At 37.9% G+C, this 27,066-nt stretch overlaps 1 protein-coding gene across 2 annotated transcripts in view; it reads left to right on the top strand.

Moving 5' to 3' along the window:
- The window catches only part of LOC117805038 (ankyrin repeat and BTB/POZ domain-containing protein BTBD11-A), a 302,242-nt gene extending 276,928 nt beyond the window's left edge, over positions 1-25,314 (top strand). For both annotated transcript variants that reach the window (XM_034673594.1, XM_034673593.1), the window contains 9 exons: positions 4,605-4,740; positions 8,687-8,919; positions 13,337-13,515; positions 13,828-13,933; positions 15,772-15,874; positions 16,576-16,657; positions 16,779-16,847; positions 16,951-17,064; positions 17,208-25,314. In XM_034673594.1, the coding sequence (XP_034529485.1) occupies positions 4,605-4,740; positions 8,687-8,919; positions 13,337-13,515; positions 13,828-13,933; positions 15,772-15,874; positions 16,576-16,657; positions 16,779-16,847; positions 16,951-17,064; positions 17,208-17,438 (1,253 nt within the window). In that variant the 3' untranslated portion in view covers positions 17,439-25,314. The remainder of the gene's footprint in view (positions 1-4,604; positions 4,741-8,686; positions 8,920-13,336; positions 13,516-13,827; positions 13,934-15,771; positions 15,875-16,575; positions 16,658-16,778; positions 16,848-16,950; positions 17,065-17,207) is intronic.
- Positions 25,315-27,066: the final 1,752 nt, after the last annotated feature.

Raw genomic sequence — 27,066 nt, 5'->3', positions numbered from 1 at the left:
AAGCTCCTGTGACAAATTTCAGACTGGTCCTAAAACATAGAAACATAAACTCTGTTTCTCTATGAGCTGCAAAATCAAACAAAATCATCAGCTTGGAGACTGATTATTTTAATTCAGTCACTTTTAATGTCTGAAACCACCACAGGGGGGTAGGTGTCAGATAAAGTGATCACTTGTAGGCTTCCTGAAAGGTCTTTATCAAGCGGCAACCTCCGGTCTAAAAATATGAGTCCAATGCGGAAGTGTTAAAAGCTGCAGTTCATCGAGGATCCACTTGAGGCTGGCTCCGGAAGTACCGGAAGTCACATACACATGAATGGGGAAAAGACGATCTTTGCAGCGTTAATAAACATGTTTACAGCCTGGTACAAAAGATGAGTGGAGTCTGAATAGCTAATTTCTCGATGTCCTCTCACTGTGGGGGGGGGTGAATTTTTTTCTAATTCGGTAATTTCGAAGATATTGAGATTACCAGTCTTCCAATGAGAGGCACAGCTGCCTGCAGGAACACTGCAGCTGTTGGCTAGGAGGCTCAAAGCCCGCCTCTTTACGTCACACTGGCTCGACAGAAGCAATATGGCTGCCGCAGCCGATTGGTCTCAAAACAGCTCTTCAGAAACAGATGGGTGACGTCACGGATCCTACGTCCATATTTTTTACAGTCTATGGTCTTTATTTACATTTGACATCTTTAATAAGTGGTATATGACTGCTTCAAGAACAAAGGAAGAAGTTTGTATAAAAAAAAAAGAGACAGGAGTAAAGGATGAAAGTATAAAAAGATTAGAGGTACTGTATTGTCCACAGGGGGCGCCAAAGTCAACACAAACAGAAAGTTCCTCACAGGAGCTTTAACTGTGTGTTCGGCTCATTAGTAAGATAAGAGGAGAGGGTTAATGACAAAACAGAACAATGCACATTTGAAAGAGACTCTCTTACTTTGTTGAATACTTGATTCTGATTGGTCAAAACTCCAAGGTATGGCCTGATAACAAGCCACATATAGCCTTTCACCTCTTCCTGTTGACAGTGTGACAAAAACGCTTCTCTCTGACAGCCTCGGTGGACACTGTTGAGGAAATTTTAAATGTTACTTTAGATTTATTTGCAGAGCACAAAATTAAGATTGGTATTTAATATATATATTTGAATATTTGAATATTTGTATTCAATTTTGGACATATAAGACACACAATATGGAACATACTGAACACAGTACATAATGACCTTACACACTTAGTATCCAATCCACTCCAATCCAATTTATTTATATAGAACATTTAAAAAAAAAAAACAATCAAGTTTAGCAAAGTGCTGCACAGTGAGGTAAAATAAGTTAAAACACAGAACATAAAACGGTCAGAGAATTAAATAGAATAAAAGAAAAGAATCATAATAAAACACATAAAAAATGTTAAAAAACACAGAAAAAGTCAAATAAATAATAATAATAATAATAATAATAATAAAAAACTAAAAACAGTAGCTTAAAATAAATCACAGAGAGGGGAAAGAGAGAGTAAGAGGTTAAATTAAAATCATACACAAACTGGAAATAAATAAGTGGAAGTCAATTAGCAGGGGTTCTTCCTGTGTGGTGCAGAAATGTCTTAGATTGGTGGTAATTGGCTGAAGGTCACAAGCAGACAGTGAGAAACAGCGAGGGATGTTAAAAGACACAAGATTAGTGAAAGAGACATCGATCAAATTGAAGAAAACAGACTTTAAGCAACCACAAACCACAACACAGAATGAGCTTTCAGCTGATGTAATTAATATCAATCTTTAACATTAACTTACCTGCATCAGATTGTGACTCACTGACCCACACAGACATGAGCCAGACGTGTCGTGAACAGGCGGTTATGCAAATTCAATTCTCGACTGGGTGAGCAGGACCCAAACACAGAGCTCTTTTTTTTTTAAATTGATGTTAATTTCTAATCAAAATGAAAAAATGTCATACTTTTCAATTATGAGCTTATTACAAGACCAGCCTGAGATGGACACTAACGTTTTTACCACAGTGTCAACAGGCAGAGAGGAAATGTGTTGGATGAAAAACACATTTTCAAAATGTTGAACTGTTCCTTTAAATTTCTCTTATATTGATTTACAAGAAAGAATCACAACATTGCTCCTCTCTGAATCCTAATGATGATTACATTAAATTATATACAGAATGTTGGTCCACATTCAGCCGCGGCTATTTATGGTACAATGAGTGACCTACGCAGCCATGTTACCTAGGTAACAACAGCTGCTTCACACACAGCCTCAGATAATAAACACAATATTAACATCCTTCTCATCACATAATAAATAATGTGGGAGAAATAAAGAGCACAATCCCAGAACTAATTTAGTTAATGAATGGGGATAAATGAGCGTCTTCATGCAGCTGCAGGCTCGTTCGCTCTGACTCCCTCCTGTTTCATTTCACCGTCACATTAACTTTACAACCAAATAAAGTCAAGAACCAGGGGAAAGAGCGTCCAGGGACTCGTGTGACGCTTCAATTAATTTTTAATAAGCAGCGTCTGGAGTGTATCGGGTTGGTATTGAGGTGTTTAGAAAGCCTTTCTGTTAAAATCTGATGTATTTAATGTTCTTTAAATGTGAATGAGGTCAGATTTTAGTGCTGGAGTCACCACGAAGGAGCCAGTTAAGATATCAATCTTTTTTATTATTAGTTATTATTTTTATTTTTGTTATTTACTTCAATGACCCGCACCACTTAGCCTCACTTTACCTCATGAGTAGAACATTTTAATATTTCAATAGAAAGCCTGTAGAGAAGGTTAAAGTCCTCAAACATCAGCCATAGGTTTGACTCCCAGCCTCAACACTATGATGCATGTCTACACTAGTTTCTCTCCTTTCTCCTCAGCTGTGCATCAATAAAGTGAAAAAAGCAAAATAATATTCTTTAAAAAAAATGATGCAACTTCAGTGTACAGAGTTTATACATGTACAGTAGCACAGAAACACATGCAACCAAGTAAAAGTTTGAATATAATGAAGTATATATTATATATGTAGAGTAGATGATGTGTATTGAAAAAAGAGATAATGTATATGACAGCGTTAACAGTGCATAGAACAGAAGATTGCACAATAAGTGTAGAGCACAGTAGATAATGAATGTTGCATAATAGTAGATAATGTATGTTGCACAGTATATGGCATATATTACACTATAAATGATTTGCATGGTAGTATTATGTATTTAACACAGAAGATAATGTATATTTCCTCATTAATAATCTATATTATGCAGTAAAGACGGTATGTTGCAAAGTATATGACACTTATTTCACAATAGATAATGTATGTTGCATGATTGTTAAGACATGTTGCAGGTTGCATATTACAGGTAATGTAAATTACATAGTTGATAATGTATTATGTGCAGTAAATGATGTTTATTGAACCAGAAAAATATAAAGCACTAGTAAAAAAAATCTATTTTACTCTTAGAAATCAAAGCATTGCTCAACGTGAATTAGGGGAAAAGGAATAATGTCTGAAGTTTGAAGTTTTTTTTTTATTATTGTGTCATGAATACAATCATATGCCCAGCCTGCATGGGCTTACAAGACACCATCAATTTGTAGAGTCCAGGGTCAGAGCGCACAGCACAATCATTCATTGTGTGGAAACTGAGGGAGAACATTTAACAGAATAAAAGAAAATAATACAAATAAAAATGTGCACTACTTAAAAAGACTCTCGTCTTCTTTTCCAGGCTTTTTATACAAAAGCAGCAATTTTAAAAACGTCAAAATTAAACAACCAATTTAGTTTTTGCACATCAGTCCACCACAACATTTCAGGCTTTTGAAACAATATCTCTCAGGTCATCAGAATTTGTACAGCACAAAAGAAAATGGGAAACATCTCACAGAGTCTGTTTTCTTCTGGGATATTCTTGGAAGTTGGGGAAAAGGAATAATGTATTATACAGTCAGTTATGGAGCTAATATTTAGGCTTTTTTAGATGTCAAAATGTGGATTTATTCAGCAGAAAATTAGCCCCTTATGTGTTGTTCATATTTAGAGGCATCCTTCAGTTTTTATGCACCAAATATCTGGAACACACTACCAGAGAACTGCAGGTCCGCTGCAACTCTCAGCTCCTTTAAGTCAAAGCTGAAGACTTTTAATTAAATCAAATAATTATTTATTTCTTAAACTGTAACTTTTTATTCTTGACAATCTAATATGATTGTATGATTTTTAATGACTATTTTTAATTTCATTTAAATGTCTTTTAATGTTGAACTGATTTTTAACATTATTGATCATTTAATGTAAAGCACTTTGAATTGCCTTGTTGCTGAAATGCACTTTATGAATAAATTTCCCTTGCCTTATGTTTACCATAACATTGAAAAGTTGCTCCCAATATGTCAGTTGGCTGTAGTTCATGATAAGGATAATGGAGTTTGTTATATGTTAATGTCTCAACAGTTTAAGTACAATCATGCAAAAACACTGTAATGAAATAACATCCAAGCTAAGCATGATGGATGAGCTTTAAATGTAAGCTTTAATTGATGTGATTTCCCCTCATCCATCATGTCTTTGTTCCCTCCCTTCAGGTAACTTTGAGTTGGTGAGTTTGCTTTTAGAGCGAGGGGCCGACCCCATGATCGGAACCATGTGTCGGAACGGCATCTCCTCGGCCCCGCTGGGAGACATGAACTCCTACAGCCTGGCAGCAGCACATGGCCACAGGTAACACAGGAAATCACACGCACGGCTACACACACACACGTACACACAAGTGCCAGCCAGCCAGAGACGTATCCATTACCACGGTATCGATCCATTTACACACTCTGCTCTGGTCCATCTGCCGCCCACAGAATCCTGCAGCATCCGAGAGGCAGATATCTCGCTCCCACTGTCAGACGGCCTGCGACGATAAGCGCTGCAGTCTATTCGGCGGCCATTACGGCTTCAGTTTGACATCATTTCCCCGCAGCTGAGCACGATAAAGCCCATTAACATTCATGGCAGTGAGAGCTGTCAGGGAGAGGAGGAGCAAGCCAACAAAACAATGCTGCATTATTATTAAGACAATCAATTATAGCGGGATGATCATGCTGCAGCGCGTCGTGAGTGGATTCAGACTGCAGCAGGGTTGATGATGTGGTGAGAAAGTTGTTCTTTGAAGCTGTTTCTGAGTGAAATGTACAGCACAAGACGAGAAACCACCAAGAAGTACAATCAAAAGAAGTTACTGTGACTTCCTGTTTTAATCTGCAGGGACGAGGAAACGTTTCAAACACAAAGGGTCTTTCATGTCAGAGAAAATCCTCGTGTTTGAAATCATCTCAAAGCATTATGATGAATAGAAGAGAGAGATTGCAGTGTGCATAAATATTATTACACTTCTATGATGTATTTTAAAGCTTCTTGTTCAGAAGCATCATTCGAAGCACATCTAGAGGCTGGAGCTTCAGGCGGCATTATTTAAACGAGAGAGTCATGCTCTGCCTTTCTGTCCCTCCATCCCCCTTCATTGTCATTCTCTACCACTCCAACAGAAAGCCCTGCTGTGTATCACAGCCCCACTCTGCTCCCTCTGCCTTCTCTCTCCAGCCCCCTGATACCTGACTCCTGAAATCTGCACCTTGAAACCCAGACCACATATATCTGTCCCTGCCTGCCTGCCTGCCTGCCTGCTCCATAATTTTCCTATCCGGCTTTGGCATGACAAAGAGGAAAGGACCTGAATACAGACAGGAAAAGCTGGTAGATTTATTGGAGAAGGTGGAAGGAAAAGGGACTTTCCCAATAAGACTATGAGCCATTCCTTTCTCTTCGAAAGGTGGCAAGATGAGGACCCAAATTTAGACAAATTGAGCGTATAGTTTGGAGATTTATTGGTTTGGTGCAGCACTATTAGGAAGGCTAAAGAAGATTCAAGAGTGTCTGCAAGTGTTATATACCCACCAATACATCTCTGAGCTATCTCTCCTGATCTCCCTGTTTGCTCAGTTGTCTGCTTTTGGGTTCTTGGAGAGACACGAGCCAACAAACACTCTTACTCAATGCAACAAAATGTTAATACTCTCTAATGTTTCAACCAAAGCACTCTCTGCCAGGTGATGATCTATTCCTCGTGAACAAACGTGATGTGCTTGTTGCCACTATCCTTCTGCGTTTGGGTCCTTTCCTTCATGCATTGACAAAAATGACTGAAGGAAAAGGTAAAGACAGGTTTAAAACAAAAGCATAGCCATCACTGTTGATTTGATCAGCTGGAAAAACAAACAATCTGACTTTTTGCACACTACACTTGTTTGTAATCTTATTTGAGGTTTGTTTTTTCACCGCTGTTACCAGCAATATTGGCCTCAGACAGTTTAAGTGAAGGTTAGCATGAATCTCAAAGCATATAACACCAAGTTCCTACAAAAAAAATTAAGTTTTCCAATGCTGAAGTGTTAAAAACTGCAGTTCCTTGAGTGTCCACTAGAGGCTGGCTGCAGAAGCACTGGAAACAACATACACACCAATTCAAAAAACATGATATTTACAGCAGAAATAAACATGTTTACAGCCTGGTTCAAAAATCAGTTTTGGTCTGAATATCTGTAGTCCATACATGTCAAGATAAAAGAAAAAACACACTGGTCTAGTTATGAGAACTGTCTAACTGTAATAAACGTTCTGTTTCTTTAACTTAAAGCTCCTGTAGGGAGATTATAGCTAGTCACAAAACAGACTAAAATGAAGAAGAATACCTCTTCATGACCTAAAGAAGCAAACGAAACCATCCATATGTAAATGTATTATCCCAAATTAGTTATTTCTAATATCTGAAACCACAGGTGAGGGTAGGTGTAGCAGAAGCTTTAATTCTTGTTTTTTTAACATTTTTTAAGACAGTTTTTGGACGAGTGATACATGTGAGTGTTCAAATAAAGCAGGGTGACATTTTTGAAGTGAAGAAAGTAAAGAAATTAGAGATATAAGTTTGTCCAGAGGGGGCGCCAAAAATCAACTACAACATAAAGTTCCTTAATGGAGCTTTAAATGCACGAAATAAATGTAAACATTTTAACATTTTTCAAGACAGTTTTTGAATGAGTGTTACATTTGAGTGTTAAAATAAAGCGGGGTGACATTTTTGGGGTTGAAAAACACTACAAGGTCAAAGAAAGCAAAGAAAGCAAAGAAATAAGAGATATATTTTTCTCCAGAGGGGGCGCTAAAATCAACACTAACATAAAGTTTGCAAGGTGCAATGCTCATGGTGGATTAAGATAGGGTAAGACTGGGTCTTACTCTGCCTTGGTGTTGGGTCTCTGTGCATAATTTGACAGAGATCTAGACCTTCTATGTTTGTAAAAGAGTCTTGAGACAATGTTTGTTGTGATTTGGCGCTATACAAATAAAGATCGATTGATAAAGATCCTTACTGGAGCTTTAAATGCATGAAATATATGCAAACATTTCAACATGATTAGACTTTGTATCCTCCAGTCTTTATGCTAAGCTATGCTACAGAGCTACTCTTGATACAAATCTCTTTCTTCCCCTGAGTTCGACAGCAGCTGTGTTTCTCATTAGACTGACCTCAGGTAAACCCTCCTGTTCATGTTTCCTCTGCATCCCGGTTATTCACTGTTTAACGAACCTTTCAAGCAAAACATTGCAATTATATTTCCGAGCATGGAGACAATAGTGTGCTTTCCTTCTCGCTCCAGTGCAGAGCCAGTGACCGCTCGTCCGGCCTGCACAGAGCCCTGAACTGAGGGGCTGACTGCGAGCCAAGCCTTGTCACCCAAAATCAGTGCTGTAGTAAACTGAAGCTCTTGTGGCTGAATGGGAGCAAACCCTGCAGCCAGGCTCCCAAAATCTTATCAGACGCCCTCTAAAAGGAGAGGAGACCTATAAATCTGCAGATTATTGCTCATGGTTGGAGAATTTAACGCTCAGAAACCACATAAAGGTGTAAAGTTTGAGCGTCTGCATACTCTCTTGGCCTTGTATTTTAAGAAGCAGAGGAAACGCTCGCTTACTTTAACACAAGGGAACGTTTTTGTGGATCAAACAGCTTCAAAGAGCCGCCGTCTGACTTGTCATCAGTGATGAAACAATCTGAGGAACAGGAAATGATGATGTTGACGATGATGTTGCCCCTCCTCGCCGAAGCAGATGGTGCACTGATGCATCCTCGGGCTGTGATCACACTGAATACTCTACGTGTTGCTGTCCTTTCTTCTCAAAGGAGGGCATCCATCACTGCTGCGTCATTGTGCTGCATGAATCTGCAGACTAAATCACATACTTTAATCCACATTGAAAAACTCTGACTCCGCAGACCAGCTATAGAAGAGTCCACATCATGCTTAATTAAGTACATGAGAATATTTTGAGTGCCATCATCCGAGCTGGAGGGCTGCATGAGCTTAATGTGGAGTTAACACAGAGCGTGTTTGCCTAATTTAGAAGCATTTCTCAGTCTGTTATCATCCACTTCACAACTTCTCCTCCTACTACTCTACCTCAGGCTGTGCTAGGTGTGATATTTGTTCTGTTTTCTCCCCCATCATTCATAGCTTCACTTCCTTTTCTTGACCTTAAAACAATCTGTCACTGCATCTTCACACTCCGCTCTCCTTTAACCCCTGTCCGGGTCTGTTATCTTCTCTCTCCCTCCCTCCAGGAATGTGTTTCGGAAGCTCCTGGCGCAGTCGGAGAAGGAAAAAGGAGACGTCCTGTCCCTGGAGGAGATCCTGGCAGAGGGTTCGGACCCGAGCGAGAAGAGGCTGGCGCCGCAGGCCAACGGCGGAGGGACCCTGCGAACAGGAAAGGCCAAACTGAGGGCCCTGAGAGAGGCCATGTACCATAGCGCAGAGCACGGCCATGTGGACATCACCATAGACATCCGCAGCTTAGGTCAGATTTACTAATACATGCTTCACTGGCACACATGCCTCGCTCTGTGGTGCCTCCAGCTGTCCTGGAGATGTGCTCATGCTGTGCCTGTCCTGTCCCGTCCTGTGCTGTCCCCTACGCTCTCCCTGAAACCACCACTGTTCATACGACCATGAGGAGCAGGAGTTTTATATGTGACATGGCAATCATCAGCTTTGACCACAGCAGAGTCCATTTAATTTACATTAGGCTTATCGTGAGGTAGATTGGGATTAACTGTCTTTGCTTTCTTAATGAGAGTTACATGAGAAGATCAAAACCTCTCTGATGCCATGCAGGATTTATATGAAGTTACATCAGGTAACTGATCTATGGAAGACCACCAGTTTAAAATAAAAACAGGGGGAGACTCAGCCTTGATGAAAAAATATTTGAAAGTTTAGTCATCACTCAACTCAACTTTATTATAAAGCACCTTTACAAGCATGCATCCCAAAGTGCTTCAAAAAAGAACAGAGACAGAAACAAACAGAAAAAAGTCAAATAATGAAAATATATAATAATACTAAAAAATAAAATAAAATTAATACAGTAAAATTAATCTAATAAAATAAAGTAAAGTAAAATAAATACAAAAACATCAATACAGTTGAATTAATAAAATTAAATAAATACACTTGAAATTATGAAATAAAATCCATACAGAAACAATACCAAAATTAAATAAAAACATTAATTTTAAACTAATACATTAAGATTAATAATTAATAATTAAATCAATACAATACAATTAATAAAATAAAACCAATACAGCAGAAATAGTAAAATAAGATCAATACAGTAAAATAAATAAAATTAAATAAATACAACATAATTTAAAAAATAAAATTAATACAGTAAAAATTATAAAATATAATAAATACAACATAATTTAAAAAATAAAATTAATACAGTAAAATTAATAAAATCAAATAAATATAACATAATTTAAAAAATAAAATTAATACAGTAAAATTAATAAAATAAAATCAATACATTAAATTTGATCAAATAAAATACTGCAGTAAATTCAATCAAATAATTGAGGGTAGAAAGCAAAATAAAAAATCAGTTTAAGTTAAAAGGATCAGATAAATACAAGAAATAAATATATAACTAAGTAAATAAGGTAAATAAATGTTAAAAAAAAAAAAAGGTTAGAATAATGAAAAAAATTAATTACTCCAAATTAAAAGCCCTAAGTTTACTTTTAAAAACACTCATCATTGTAAGAACAAAAGATGTAATAATAAGACAAAAAGTCATAAATTGGGGATTAAATGTCAAAGTAATGAGATTAAATGTTCACATTATGATAGGATATGATTTGGAACAATCCAAGTTTAAGATTTGATCCAATCTGACAGCTTTAATCCAACACATTTGGAAATGTGGGCCCTGAGTTCAAAGTGAAACCAATGCAGAGGCACCTGAAACGTGCATTCTCTCTAATGGCCACTAGGGGGCAGCTCCACTGGTTGCAAAAGCAATCATAATAGAGTTTCCCTCATGAGTTTATCATCTTAATTCATAGCTTGGAGAATGTCTCTACATGACAGGATGTTGATTTAATAATTGATGGTCCCATTCAGAGCTAAAAGATGATGAAGCAGATCAAGCTTAAAGGTGGAGCTTCCTGTGATGGACAGTCTCTGACACCTGACACTCAGGAGAGATATATAATCATGTGTATCCACTAAATCTGATCATGCTACTGAAGATTGAAACAAAATGAAATGACAGAAGAGTAGAGTTGCAGATCAAAAGTGGAGTCTACATTCTGAATCTCTCTGGGTCCAGAGACATCATTTCTATATTTATTTATTCCTTGACTTAGCATAGAAATAGGAGATCCTTCTGTTTACAGTGCAGTGACTTCATAGAGGGACAAAATTACATTCCTCTTGGTCCAGAAATAAAAATGATGATGCAATATTCAACAAGGGTGAAGCAAACATTCAGACAAGACAAGCGGTGGAAACACCAGAATATCAAACAGGTGGAAAACAAGACGTATAAAAGGTAGAGACAAGATTTATGACTCAACATGAGTCCAGAGGAAATGTATGAATATAATCCATCTACAGGCGACTGTAAAATCTAAGAATTACACTTTTTAAATGGTTTATTAGACCTGAACTGAAGACAAAGTGCAGAAATCTGAAGTTGTGTTTGTAACAAGGAGTTATAAATACAGATAATGTGCTAACTCGTGAGCTTTACAGTTTCTGCTAGGCTGCCTTTGCCCGGCTGGAGGCCACTTCATGGTGTCCACATGATGGTTTGCGTGATTTGGATTACGTCATCTGTCACAGTCTGTGAGCATTAATGCCGACCCCGTACGGCTGTCCATGTGCAGCCCAAAATCTATCATCCCGGTCCTCTCTGCTGTTTCTTGTCTTTTTATGTTTGCACTGTGTTTCACCATCCTCGATGCTGCTCTCATTACGCGCTCACACACTTTGTCTGTTCTTCTGTGAAATTCAAAAACAAGGAGCTCTTTCTTCGGGCTCTCAGGAGGTCGCCAACATGTGTTTGTAGTGTGTGGAGAAGTACTGGAGTATGATCAACGCCTAACTGTTCCTCCTGTTTTCAATCTTTGTGCTAAGCTAGGCTAACTATCTAGCCTTGAGTGTCATGTTTTAAGAGATGTAAGAGTGGTGTTGGTTCTCTCATTAGATTCTCATTAAGAAAGCAAATATGAGAATTTCCCAAAATTATTTCTTTATCAAACTTCTCAAAGTTGCTCTCAGTTTATCCTTATACAAGCAGATGGATTCTACTACATCAACACTTCCCTTATTGATGAAAGGTTGACCAATTAAGAAACATTAAAAACATAATGAATATAATTAAAACTACAAAAAGGATGTCAATGCAACTCTTTCAATTTGCTTTAATCAAAGTGAGAATATTGTCAGATTTTCATGTGATAATCAGATTTAAAGAAAGTATGTTTTAGGTTTGATTCACAAACTAATAAAACAGCAGTCACACTAGATCTTGGACTTATTAATTGACCAAAATAGAAGTTTTGTAGCAAACTACTTTTGTTTGGTAGAGTTATCAAAGCAAAAAAAAAAACCCTGATGTTAGGTCCACATATTAAACACATATTAAAGTAAAAAGAGAAGTCCTTCACAGACTCTCAGAGTCCAAGATTACATTTTCAAATGTATCTTTTTGTCAGACTAAAAATAAATTTGTTCTCTCCGCTATTAAGTTACAGTTATCAATATGGAACCTTACAAAATGATACGATACAACATGACATATGTTATGACAAAGCATGACATGATACAATACAGGTAGATTCCCTACAGTAATATACGATACATTATAATACCATACAAATGATATGGTACGATAGTACATGACACAATATATTTCTTTATGATACGATACTTTATGATAAGTTTTGAAACATAACTGTACGATACGATATTGTATGTAACCTTGCGTTAGATACAAAACGTTACATTACGATACATTACGATATGATATGTTACGCCACTACATTACATTGTGTTACGATACCTTGTGTTAGGAAATGTTACAATACGTCACATCATAATACATTACGTTGTGTAACGATACAATATGTTAGGAAATTATACTTTACGATATATTTTGTTACGTGACGCTACGATACCTTACGTTACAATACATTACCATACATTACTTTATGATACTTTGTGTTTATGATATGTTACAATGCATTACCTTATGTCACGATACAATACTTTACGATACATTATGTCAATGTATACGATTCATAGTGTTACGTCACGTTACTTTATGGCACCAAGTTACAGAATGATCCAACACAGTAGAACATGATACATCATGATTTGATACAACATGACACAATATAAAACAATACAATGTATGATACAGTTCAATACAATAGGATACAATACAATTTACGATATGATATGACCCAACGTCACACAGTAAGATATGATACGTTATGATACAATACAATATGATACGATAAGATAAGATTAGATACGATAAACGTGGTTATCCCTTTAGGTTAATTTGTCCAGGCCTCAAACCCTGCTCACATTTAGCTGCCTACACTGTGGTATCAATACATGAACATATAAAGAAACAAACAAACAGTTCACATGTTCACAGCAGGGAAGCATAAACCAATAAAAGCATACAATGAGTCATCACATTCATTTATCCCTTTCAAGTGCTCCTCTTCTCTCCAGCCTGATCCTCCTTTTTACCCATAATCCATCTCTCACTGTGCCGCCGCCCTTCACCTCGCTCTCACGCCGTGCAGTGATGGAAACATGGTCGGTTCTGTCGCCCTTGAGAACTCCTCCTGACTCAGTGTGAGCTGCTTTCTCTCCCCGTGTATTCACTGTCCGTGTGGTGTCGTTCCCAGGCGTTCCCTGGACGCTGCACACCTGGCTCGAGTCCCTGCATACCTGCTTCGTCCAGCACCGCCGGCCGCTCATCCAGGGCCTGCTCAAAGACTTCAGCTGCATCCAGGAGGAGGAGTACACGGAGGAGCTCATCACGCACGGCCTGCCGCTCATGTTCCAGATCCTCCGATCCAGCAAGGTCAGTTTCCTTTCATGTGCTCGTAAACAAAATGCTTGTTAGAGGAAACATCAGACAAAGTGAGGCTGGATTTCTGGGAATACAAATCGTCCTGTGCTCGTGTGCTGGGGTGACATTAACACTCGTATTTGCATATTTTCAGCTGCACTCCAAACCGTATTATCATACATTTGCATAACATTTTGTCCTGGATAAATCAGCAGGAGGGGGGGAAAGGCCACAAACTTTAATCTTTGCAAACTTCCTGTCCTCGTGTGTGTGTGTGTGTGTGTGTGTGTGTGTGTGTGTGTGTGTGTGTGTGTGTGTTTGCAGAACGAGGTGATCAGCCAGCAGCTGTCAGTCATCTTCACGCAGTGCTACGGGCCCTTCCCAATTCCTAAGCTGACAGAGATCAAGAGGAAACAGACCTCACGCTTAGGTAAGAGAGTGAGTTAAAAATAGTGAGAGCACCTCAGCTTTACCTTGTCGTTCCTCCGTTAAGTGAGGCGGAGTGACGGCGAGGTGACAGCAGGGTCGGAGTGACACTGGAACACTTAAAGATCCTGGTTTTTGGAGGAGACTCTGTGAGGTTAGAGGGGTTTAATCTAGAAAATCAGCCCCTTCTCTCCTCTTATTCTCAGCTCAGATATCTGTGTTCTCCTCTTCTTTCCAGACTGTGTTTGCCTCCAAGTATTCACGCATTTGTATAAGCTGATTAAAGTTTGAGTGCTCTTGTAATTCATCATTTGGAGTCACGAAATGCCAGAAAGACGAATAAAAATTGATCAAAATGTCATGGATTATTGCTTCAAACTCAGTATGAAGCTGAGTTATAATTATGGGAGTCTGTCTGCCATCTAATACAAGACTTTCTCTCTTTGTTTGACATTTTAGCAACAGTGCAACGCACATTTTAATGACCAAACACTGCTCCAAGGATAATCCACCCAGAGCGCCGTTAAATCAAGCTACCAGAAAATCATGCAAATTCAAAATTTATGTATTTTTCTGACGTTGTTGGACACATTTTGTCGTCCAGAGTTCAACACTGTTTGTTTAGAAAGCAGATATTTGTATTCACATGACAGTTATGATGTGAAGGATCAGTCGGTTCAGGTTTTCAAAGCTGCTTTGAAGCCAAGCGGCAACCTCCGGTCTAAAAATATGAGTCAATGCGGAAGTGTTAAAAGCTGCAGTTCATCGAGGATCCACTTGAGGCTGGCTCTGGAAGTACCGGAAGTCACATACACATGAATGGGGAAAAGACGATCTTTGCAGCATTAATAAACATGTTTACAGCCTGGTACAAAAGATGAGTGTAGTCTGAATAGCTCATTTCTCGATGTCCTCTCACTGTGAGGGGGGTGAATTTTTTTCTAATTCGGCAATTTCGAAGATATTGAGATTACTAGTCTTCCAATGAGAGGCACAGCTGCCTGTGGGAACACTGCAGCTGTTGGCTAGGAGGCTCAAAGCCCGCTTCTTTACGTCACACTGGCTCGACAGAAGCAATATGGCTGCCGCAGCCGATTGGTCTCAAAACAGCTCTTCAGAAACAGATGGGTGACGTCACGGATACTACGTCCATATTTTTTTACAGTCTATGTTTGAAGCTGATAAAAGGCGAGGCGGCTTTATTTCTACAGAATTTAAACTCAGAGGAAACTCACAGAGCTTCACATGTGAGGAAAAGTGATCTCAAAGAGGAGCACGAGCAGGGAAAATAATCAATAAGCATCAAAAATAAAGTTAAATCAGTTTAAATACGATCAAATGAGTTGATTAAGCTGAGATAAATGAAATAAAACACATTTACAGAGCAGATTAAAGAGCAGTTATTTGGTGTAAGTTGCCTCAATAAATAAAATAACAACAAACTTAGTTCCTCCTGATTTCTCTCATTCCTACAGAGACATGTCAGTGAGTCATTGTGCTGCAGTGCCACCTAGTGTTCAGTCACCAGCAGGATCACAATAACATCACAAATGCTTTTCATAGTTTGTTTGTGAGCACAAACGAACGCTGATAAATAATTAATCCATTGTCATATTCAAGGGCAGACTGAAGCTCAGAGGACCGGACGTCAGACCCTCCTCTCTGCTGCTCTGAATACAAATGAAGACTAAGATCTGTTTGTTGTTTTTATAAAAGCTGCAGAGCGGAGCGGTTAATGACAGCGTCTCCTTCTTTTACTTTGTAATTATCTAGAGTCATTGTTGAGGACGGTTGATGTGGAAATATTCGGTTATTAATAGTGGATATTGTCTTCTCTTTCAGACCCTCACTTCCTGAACAACAAGGATATGTCTGACGTCACGTTCCTGGTGGAAGGGAAACCCTTTTATGCACATAAAGTTTTGCTGTTCACAGCTTCACAGAGGTAAAGACAATTAGCTTCATTTATTTTAATTCTTATTATTTTATTTCAGTTCCTTTTAATTCAATTTAATTAAAGTGTAGTGTATTTTATTTTGTTTTATTTATTTTAGAGTAGACTTTTAGTTAAGTTTGTTTTACTTTATCATAGTTTGTTTTATTTTATTTTGTGTGATTTTATTTTGTTTTGTTTTATTTTATTTTAGTTTGTTTTATTTTATTTTATTCTAGTTTGTTTTATTTTATTCTATTCTTGTTTGATTTAATTTATGTAATTTTATTTTAGTTTGTTTTATTTCTATTTTTTTTTTATTATTTTATTTTATTTTGTTTTATTTTAGTTTAATCTTGTTTGTTTTATTCTATTCTATTCTAGTTTGTTTTACTTTATGTAATTTTACTTGAGTTTGTTTTATTTTATTTTAACTTTTTCTATTTTATTTACTTTGATTTAATTACATTTTTATCTGAGTTTAGTTTGTTTTATTTGATTTAAGTTGCTCATTGTAAAAGGTAATGCAGAGAACAAGTGAATGAAATGAATCACATGTTCAATAATACCTTGTGTCAGGATACATTAGAGTACTTTGCGTTAATATGTGAGAAGGAGATTAATTACCTCATTCATGAGTCGTGACAAATGTTTCATTACAAGGTTTATTGATTTAGCTTTAATTTACCCATGATGCCCTCTGTTTGCTCCAGGTTCAAGGCCCTGCTTCAGAACAGACCGGCAGCAGAGAACACCTGTATCGAGATCAGCCACGTCAAGTACAACATTTTCCATGTAAGGATTTTAGAGCATTCTGTTTTGATTGTTTGGGCTGCAGGTTTGTTAGTGGTCACTATGTTAGACATCCTATAGAATCAATGCTATATTCTGAACTGTGCCCTGCTCTGTGTTCCAGCTGGTCATGCAGTATCTTTACATCGGAGGCTCTGAGTCTCTGCACATACGCAACACTGAAGTGATGGAGGTAAGACAGACTTAGCCAAAGCTCGCCGAGCGTCAGCACCAGTATTAGCATTTCTAATCCCGAGTCCTGTGCCTCATTCTGTGTGGCTGTACTGTTCCTCCAGCTTCTGTCTGCAGCCAAATTCTTCCAACTAGAGGCCCTTCAGAGACACTGTGAGATCATCTGCTCCAAGAACATCACCACCGAGACCTGCGTGGATCTCTACAAACATGCCAGGGTGAGACGCTCATAAACACACACCGGATCAGGATGAAATTAGAAGCAGTCAGACGTTAGAAAGTAAACAAGATTGTGGTTAAATTTTATTGTCTCGGTTCAAAAACTCAGTCCTTGTTTCTCCCTCATTTCTTTGATTTATAGTTCCTGGGTGCCTCAGAGCTCACGGCGTTCATCCAGGGCTACTTCTTGAAGAACATGGTGCTGCTGATTGAACTCGACACCTTTAAGCAGCTGCTATACGAACCTCCTCCCCCAGAGAGCCCAGCATCCAGTCCCGGTATCTGCTCCGACATCCTCCTGGACCTGGAGAAAACGTTGGCCGAGCGGATCCGCTCCATCCACCTTTCCACCTCAAAGGGCTCCGTGGTGTGACGTTATCTTCATCCTCCCCCTCGAAGCCCTCCAATCCAGGCACACAGCATCCATGTAACACCATTTTTAATGACCAGTATCCCCAAATAGCACTCTATATGAACACAGCAGCCATCTTGGTCCTACGGCACGCTTAGGGTGGGAAGCTCAAACGCTCTTATGATGAGGTTGTACGTTTTATAGATTTAGAATATCTTACAAATCATTTTACAGCTTCTCGATTTCTCAGAAAAGACAACAAGCAATGAAAACATCATATTTGATAACCAAAAAGCTAATAAGCTAACAGACAACATTAGCATTCGGGCATTTAAGGGATATTTTAGCCCTTAGCTTAGCAGCGAGTTAACATTTTGGTTGTTTTCTATGCTAAAATATGAAAGGCCTAAATTCCTGGCTAGCTTAATGTTAGCTACAAATTTACATCTTAACAATGTGAATCCATTACTATCAAAAATGTTAGGAACAGGATTGTATGCTAGCATCAGCTGTTGGGATGCTATATGTATTTTTAACCTTTTAAAATGACTCAATGTCCCTTTAGATGCTAAAAGAGTGACGCAACAATCAACCAGTTTAGAGAAATTAGCACAATTAATTATTTGTAAGCTAATGTTAACAGCTAACATTAGCATTCAGTGACTTTCTAGGTACTTTTTCATAATGAGTCACTCCAAATGTGAAGTGGTAATGTTAGCAAGCTAATAGTAATCTTTGCTAGGGAATTGATTGGGTGCTAACATCAGCTGTTAATGAAATGTGTTGCTTTACTTTAAATTTGATGATAATATTAGCTAGCTAACATGCTGATAATTAAGTTAGCTGGCTAATATTAACTTTGCTGTAATATCAGCACGGGAACGGTTATTGCTGAGTGGTCAGTACCTAATGAGTCATCAAATATGTTACTGCTAGCTAGCTAACATCCCAACATTAATGTTAGCTAGCTAGTAGTTGTTTTTGCTTTGATTTCAGCTAGGGGTTTATTGAATATTAGCATTGGTTGTTGCAACTTAGCTGTCAGGACATCATGAGTTACCCCACATGTTGTTTTATCTCCAGTTGGCTAGCTAGGATACTGACAGCTAGCTAATAGTAACATATGTAGTAGCATCAGCTCATGCATTATTGAATTAGCTGCTGAATCGGTTCCTTATGAGTTATTTTCACGGTTTGAACTTTCTGGATTCTCCCCCACTCTTGCCTTTCTGGTTTATGGAGAAGCTGTGAAATGACAATGATTCTCTTCTACTCTTCTTTCTTACAAGTTATCTCCTGGAATAAACTAGTACATCATTGTAGCAGCATTAGATCTTCCCACTCTGAGTGTTACTTCAGATGAAAGTGGTTGCTGTTTTTATACGGTGAATCGAGCCCTGTCCTCTCTCTTCGTCCTGAAGAAGGGCTGTTGGATTTTTTATGTCAGGGATTCCTTAAAACTGCCCCTCTGAGAGTCAATTCTGGCATAGAAAGAACTTTCTGGCTTTGTCTCCTAATGGCTCTTTTTTATCACTTAACACTCCTTCAATAAAAAACTGTAGAAAAAAACTAACAGAGCATCACTTAGACTTAATTGTGATTATTTCATATGCATGAAATACATCCTGTACGCCTTTTTGGCTTAAAAAGGTAGAGTAGAAATTGAACACAATAAAAGCAGCTCTCTCATCATCTCTGAAATGAGACTTTGGTTTACATCAAACATCTCTTTATGGACAAAGTTCAACACATGCCAAAATATAATCCTCCAATACAACCAATAAAAGTGACTAGTAGCAACCCCCTGGAGACGGACGGACTTGAGGTGGACTCGTTGAACTTCTTTAGTACCACTCTGTCACTTGTCTGTTGGATACGTTTCACTGTGTTATATCTAAACTGTGTGCAGAGGCCAAACTGATCACAGGAACTTCCGCTGAGGCCGACTCTGCAACGCTGAGTCAACTAAAGTCGGCCCACTCAGTGAAATCTATGCTGACAGATGCTTGAAAACACGGATGTCCAACTGGGAAATTAACTCCACAAAAAAACACTGTCGACTTTTTTTGCATGACACCGACTCGACTGAGCTGCCCTGATGTTGCTTTTTATGCAGAGCTTACTTCACGGACCACTTTCGCAGAGTTGAAGTAAGGGGAAACCGCTGCTTATTAAACTTTCTATCCACTGCAAAACTGACTGAGCGGGATTTGGATTGGATTCGGATTGGCAGGGACTTTCTCTTACAAGGAAAAGCAAAGTGTAAATACTTCCCTAGAGTCATCGTGCTGGTCGTTCTCTTTTGTAATCTGATGTACAGTATTCTCCCACACTCGCTTGGCTGATGACACCAGTCTCATTGAATGTGCTCCCTGAACTGTTTGTTCCCGCTCTCTGTGTCTGTTTATGCAAAAGTTGCATGTTAAACCTGTTTGTTTGAATCCTCTGTTTTCGCTGTAGGTGTGTGTTTTCTGTGTAGATCTGTAGGGCTGAGGAAGGTGGTGAGTGTTCCCAGATGATCAGGGTAGGTTAAGAGATGCATTTCAACAGTTTTGATTTACTTTTCACTTTTTGGTTAAGCAGAATTCCTCAATGACAAGTTATATGACACAACTATATAGAGGATAATGTATGGTGAGCAGGTGGTTAAGCATGTTAGAATGCTGACACGGTGAACAGGACTCTGACGTGACGCCGGAGGGTCTCGTCTCAAACCTTGCTTATTATCCGGCTACCAACTAAAGACAAACAAACTCACTCAAAACATTCATTTAAGATATGTCTTTTTTATTTTAAATGGTTCAGTTGTACAAAAAAATATTCCCTCAGATTCCACGCTTCCTTCAACTCTTATCATCTAGTAGCTAACAGCTAACGTTAGCATTCTGGCACTTACGGGATATTATGGCCTTAACCTTTGGTGGTGTTATTTGCTAAAATATTAAAGCCCTAAATTCCTGGCTAGCTTAATAATAGCTACAGATTGACATCTTAACAGTGTAAATCCATGGCTAAAATGTTAGCAAGGACTTAACAGAATTGTATGCTAGCATCAGCTGTTGTCTTATTGTATCCGGCTACCAACTAAAGACATAAACAAACTCACACAAAACATTTATTTTAAAAATATCTATTTTATTTTATATTATTTAGTTGTACACAAAATATTCCCTCAGATTCCACGGTTGGTAACGCTTCTTTCAATTCTTATCAGCTAGTAGCTAACAGCTAACATCAAACTAAACATTTCAATCCACGGCCAAGTTTCAAAAGGATCCTTCCTTTTCGTCCTAGTTAACATTAAAATTAATATTTCTGTCTCATTCAGCTCTTCCTCTTCTCAGAGCTATGACGTCGACACACCTTTAAACATAAATGAGTCAAATGTCTCAACTTAATATTGTTGCAATAATTATTAATACTTCTACTTTAAGTTACTTTGTTGCAATTGGCAGCTAGGAGATGCTTTCATCTCTTACGGTAATATTGTAGCAAAGTTTAGGACTTTGCTACAATGTAACCCGATTTAAAATGCTAACTGAGAGTCACGTTTTTGCCACAGTGTCAACAGGCAGAGTGGAAATGTGCCGTGGATTGATTTGATATGATGTGCGTGATTAGCTTGTCCCTGATTGGGATGGAGTTTTGACCAATGAGAATCAAGTATTTAGTACAGCTGGGTAATTAAGTTTATGAAATATCCTTTAAATGATCAAATTCCTTTAACCCTCCTATTATGTTGCGGGTCAAATTGACCCATTTTAAAGTAGAAAATAAAATAAAATAAAATAAAATGTTAAAACAACATATACAATGAAAATGGCTCATTTCACACATTTGCATTGCACATCTGTGAGACTTAAAGAACACCGTTGCACTATATATTGATGTAAATGGTTAGTAATGGAGTTAATGATGAGATTTTAAAAATGTTTATTGGGATTTTTTTGGGTTCGGACACTTTTCGATCATTACATATGTCCCGGGTCAAGTTGACCCAGGAACATTATTGCTGTCCCTGAGAAACGAACATAACAGGAGGGTTAAAGAAAACTCTGAAATATGTCAAAATAAACGAAAACCAGGGAGGTAGAATGTTTCTAACATCAAGAAAATAATACATAAATGTATCATAAATGGGAATACAGACTAAGAAAAGATAGAGGCTCCTAATATTTTCATCCCACTTCATTTTTAACACTCATTAATTATCAAACATGAAGCAACAAAAGGTTTAAAGTAAAGCCAAAAACACCTTCACAGCTCAACTCATTAATAATTGATGAGAGATAAACCTTTGGATTGAGACAAACATTAATGTCCAAGTGTGAATAATGCAAAGAGAGTCAAAATAATCAGATAACAGAACAACAGAGCACATTTCAGATAAAGCATTAAATGGAAAATCCCAAATAAGGCAATAAAAACACAGGTGCAGGAGAGGCCGATTAAATAATACCAGATCTAAGTGAGTTTTCTCACATCAGTTTTGTGCAAATTGGCTCAGGTGTTGATATTTGGCTCAGGTGTAGTGAGATTCGCTCCCCCTGCAGCTCTGTTGTTCCACATCGGGAGTTTGGTGCCTGACCAAATCTGAAATAACATGTTTTTTTAATTAAGCCAGTTCAGAAAAACATTTAAAATTCAACCTTTTTGAGTGTCACATTATTCAAATTGCCAAACCTGTCCACCTGGTGAGCGTGAGATAACACTCACCAACGCTGAACCAGATTACTCAGCAGGCCTGTTGTTATTCTGACGCACAGCTGCCAATAAGAAAAGGTAAAAACTGACATTTATATTAAACAGTATTAAAAACAGATTACCTCTCTCACTGAGACACCGTACACCTCTAAATTTAGGGTGACATAATAAAACCAACGGTGTGTTTACTGAATGTAACAAGAGCTCCAGACTAACGTGGTCCTGACGTCCCAGGAGATCAAAGAAGTGTTCAATAAATTTGTATTTATACAGCGCCAAATCACAACAAGACTCTTTCCAAACAGAGCAGGTCTAGACCGTCCTCTATGTTCTATTATTAACAAAGACCCAACATCAAGACAGGATCAGATCCAGTCCCATCTTACAGACAGGACTCAGTCTGATCTCATCTTAATCCACCATGAGCAGAGCACTTTGCAGCATTTAGCAAGTTACAGTGGCAAGGACAAACTTCCTTTAACAGGCAGAAACCTCCAGCAGGACCAGACTCATGTTAGACACACATCTGCTGAGACCGTGTTGGAGAGAGGGATAGAGGAAGATGAAGAGAGAAAGAGATGATAGTGGGGAGACGGATTGTTGTAGTTGTAGCAGCTGGAGTCTGGCACAGAGACCTACGAGACAAGGGAGCTCAGGGACTCCAGAAAGGTCTGTCGTTTATGACATTAATGGGACAGGATGAGTTAAAGTAAGTGATGGGGGGGGATAGGAGAGAGACAGGATCCCAGTGTGTCAGCTCCCCCAGCAGTCTGAGCCTATAGCAGCACAACTAAGAGCTGGTCCAAGCCTGAGCCAGCTTTAGCAAGTTACAGTGGCAAGGACAAACTTCCTTTAACAGGCAGAAACCTCCAGCAGGACCAGACTCATGTTAGACACACATCTGCTGAGACCGTGTTGGAGAGAGGGATAGAGGTAGATGAAGAGAGAGATAGATGATAGTGTTGAGACAGATAGTAGTAGTTGCAACTTCCTTTAATAGGCAAAAACCTCCAGCAGGACCGGACTCATGTTAGACACACATGAGACCGAGTTGGAGAGAGGGATAGAGGGAGATGAAGAGAGAGATGATAATGGGGAGACGGATAGTAGTAGTTGCAGCTCCCTTTAATAGGCAGAAACCTTGAGCAGGACCAGACTCATGTTAGACACACGTCTGCTGAGACCATGTTGGAGAGAGGGATAGAGGGAGATGAAGAGAGAGAGAAAGAGATGATGCTCAAGGGTAACTGTTGCTTTGACTTCTCCTGACTAGATTTAATCACAGCTCCTCTGTTCATGCTTCCTCTGCGGTCACTATCACTTGTTTACTGCTCAGCATGAGACTGATGGACATCCTGAATTGTTCCCACAGCACCTCTCAATCTATCCGCTCAGTCACAAACACCTTGCTGGCAGAGCTTTTTTTTTAAGAGGTTACTGCTGTGTCGTTCTCAGTCTGAGCTAAGGACACATAAACTGATGAAACTTGATTTTTATGGTGTATTTTATTAACATTTTTGCTTTGTTATAACTTGACAGAAATGAAAAGTGAAAGTCAGGACAATCCAGATTAGTTTCTACCTTTAAAGCAATAACTCACTTTGATTTTGTTTCAATGAAAGAGCTTAAAATGTTGTTAATTTATCACATCAGATGTGTCGATATAAAAAAGGAGAGTGATAGATTGACACATAATTTTGGGATGTTTGCATCCACTTCGGGACGATTCAAATATATTTTCTGGGGCTTGATAAAAGTTAGTCTGGAGCTCTGAACTCAACGATGCAACAAAAGAAATATCTTCAAACGTGCAATGTTTCCAACTTAGCAACAAACCAAAAAAGAGATGCTTCCCTCTGTTTCCAACGGCTCACGATGCAAATGTCTCCTCATACTTTGTGATGTTTCTACATGAACCGACTGTATCTTCAGAGAAAAGACTTTAAATATTGTAGCACACTCAAACATTTATTTGGGCTTAAAAAAATATATTAAAAGAAACATATACGGCAAACGAGAGATGAGTTTTAACTTCTGTAAATATTACAGAAAAGAAATATAAATATTATCTGACGACTTTATTTTCTTACCGACACACATAGCAGTATATATTTTATTTTACATTCCACAGCTATTTTGTTTTACAAAAGTATAAAAGATATTATAAAAAGATGCTTTAAAGCTTTGAAGATGAGCAATATTTCCATACAGTGTGCCACAGGACATGGAGCTACAGAGTAAATGTGAATTTAAAGACAGATAACATTTTAATGAGTGACTGGAAAAGCCTACTGTTCTTTATATTTTATGACGACCTTCAGTGTATTTTCTTTTTGATGTTTCTCACTCATTTTAGGAGGATATATCTAACTACAGTTCGTAGATTTGACCCTGAAAGTTTTATTTATTATCTAACATACTGCCTTTATATTGAATCATCATCCATGCCCACAGGTGAATTGCTATTTAAAGGTGAAATGTAACTTCACAATGCAATCCGTTTTGTCTCCGCGGAGGTCAAAAGGTTCATAATGATGTCAAGCACTTCTGGTGCCAGTGTTACTGTAGCCTCTCTAAAGTATGTCAGCGGTGAGTCGAGGTTGGAGTCTTATTGTGTTCCTAACAGCAGCTGAATACGGTGTTAGAATATAAATAAGCCAAAAGACTTTAATCTGTTTTTTTATTAGTCTTAATGTGATGCCGTTAGCAGGAGACTAACGTTAGCTCGGCCCTGTGCTGGAGCTTTGATTCAGAACTGGGTCAAAGCCGTAGAGTAAGTGTCGGTTCGCATGGCTCTTCTTGTTTAATGTTGTTGAGAATGTGCTTTGTACACCAGCTTCGTCTCCACAGGACTCTCCCATTAGTTTGTCTGAGCATTTATTTGCCTGCGTATTTGTTCCTGGTAATAAACAACATTTCTCCTAGACGCAGTGGAAACATGCATGGGATACTCACTCAGATCCACAGTTTGGGGAAGGGGGAAGGGGGGGGGGGGACTTTTGCTATTATTTTTTTCCTTTGATGAGAACATGTATATTGTACAAAATATATATATATATGAAATATAAATTATACATGGTGTGAGAAGCAGGGATGTGGTAGAGTATGACTGACAGTTTTACTCCTGCTGCAGTTTCTGTGGTTCCATAACATGCTTTTGTGGACAGCTAATAAATGACCAGAGTTTAAACCATGTGTTCGTCATAGTTTGCTTCATTTATAACTCAGTGTGTGATTGGATGAAGGTCAAAACAAACAAAAAAACACTTTCCAGAGAGTTTAAAACATTCATGTTCTCTGGAGGATGAAAACTTTGATAAATAACATCCTAATTTAAGAACAAGCCTTAACTATAATTTCTGTATTCATTGCTATAGTGTTCCTTCACAAGCTAGCTAACAGGCCACAATCAAACAGATATAAATACACAATATGACATCATTATCTCTTAATAACTTGAAGTGATTATCTTACAGTGTGTTACTTTTACTTTGGAAGTCAGATGAAGCTGGGAATGACGTCACATATGAGTTGACAGCATTTCAGGTACAAGTTGCTTTTTTGTTGTCAACATTGTTAGCTAGTTTTAGGGGATAGCAACACACAATGTGATAGTTTGCACGTAAAAAGCAACATAACAAATGTTTACAGATAGAACTTGCAAAATACTATCGGTATGACTGATTATAAGGCAAGGCAAGGCAGCTTTATTTGTATAGTGCATTTCATACACGAGGGCAACTCAATGTGCTTTACACTGAAACATTAAAAGCATTGGAAACATTCAGACAGGCATAAAATAACACAATTAAAATGACAAATATAATAAAACAGAAAAGAAAAGGAAAATTAGAAATATATTAAAAATTACATTAAAATTTTAATTTAAAGTGAGTTAAAATGAGCTAAGATAGGAAGGCAGAGGTAAATAACAAAAAAAAGTATATTATATTACACAAATCAAGACTAAGTAGCTAAAAAACACATTTTATAAGTAAAGCTTTTTTATTGTTGGTGCAGGGAGCAGCCATCTTGGATTTCAAGCTAGGTGTCGCTGAAGATTCTTCGAGTGGAATTCAGACTTCAAGGGGTATCCGACTGACATCTTGGAATTCCTGATGCCCGAAAATTCAATAAATAATACAAATGTTAAAAAAATGATAAAATGATTTATTTAAAAATTAATAATAAAAATAAATGAAAATAGAATAATAATAATAATAATAATAATAATAATAATTAAATAATAATAATAATCATAGTAATAATACAATTTTAAAAATAAATACATGTCATTAAATTAAAATATTTTTAAGGGGGTTTGTATCCGAAGTTATTGCATCAGTTCTACAGTGTATGTTAGTCAGATTTTCAAGAAGCTGCACTGCTGACAGGTGATAAGTGACATATGTTTGGTAAATGGTAAATGGACCTGTACTTATATATCTGTTTTCTAGTCTGTCTGACCACTCAAAGCACTTTCTACACTACTTGTCACATTCACCCATTCACACCCATTCACTCACTAGTGGTAGAGGCTGCTATAGTATGGGACCATCAGTATTAGCTAACCCCTGTCATACACATTCACACACCACTGAATAACAGAGGGAGCAATTTGGGGTCCACTGTCTTACTCAAGGACACTTCGGCATGTGACTGCCAGAGTTCGGATCGAACCTCCAACCTTCCGATTGATAGACGACCGACTCTACCCACTGAGCCACAGCTGGGGATATGTTTATAGAAATTAAAACTAAACATTGGGAATTTGCTGGACTGGGTATTCACTTAAATACAAAAATACAAAAGCAAGCTGTTTTGGGAGGAATCAAACCACCCAACTAAAAGCATCTTCACTGTTTTGTTTAATAAGAAATGTGATTATTGTTTCATGAAAAAATGTGCTAAAAACTTTGTTACTTTAACAACTGTGTGTTTTTGT

The sequence above is a fragment of the Notolabrus celidotus genome, chromosome 21 (assembly GCF_009762535.1).
Source record: "Notolabrus celidotus isolate fNotCel1 chromosome 21, fNotCel1.pri, whole genome shotgun sequence".
NCBI lineage: Eukaryota > Metazoa > Chordata > Actinopteri > Labriformes > Labridae > Notolabrus > Notolabrus celidotus.
The sequence above is the reverse complement of the archived record's forward strand: the minus strand, read 5'-3'. Positions and strand labels throughout refer to the sequence as shown.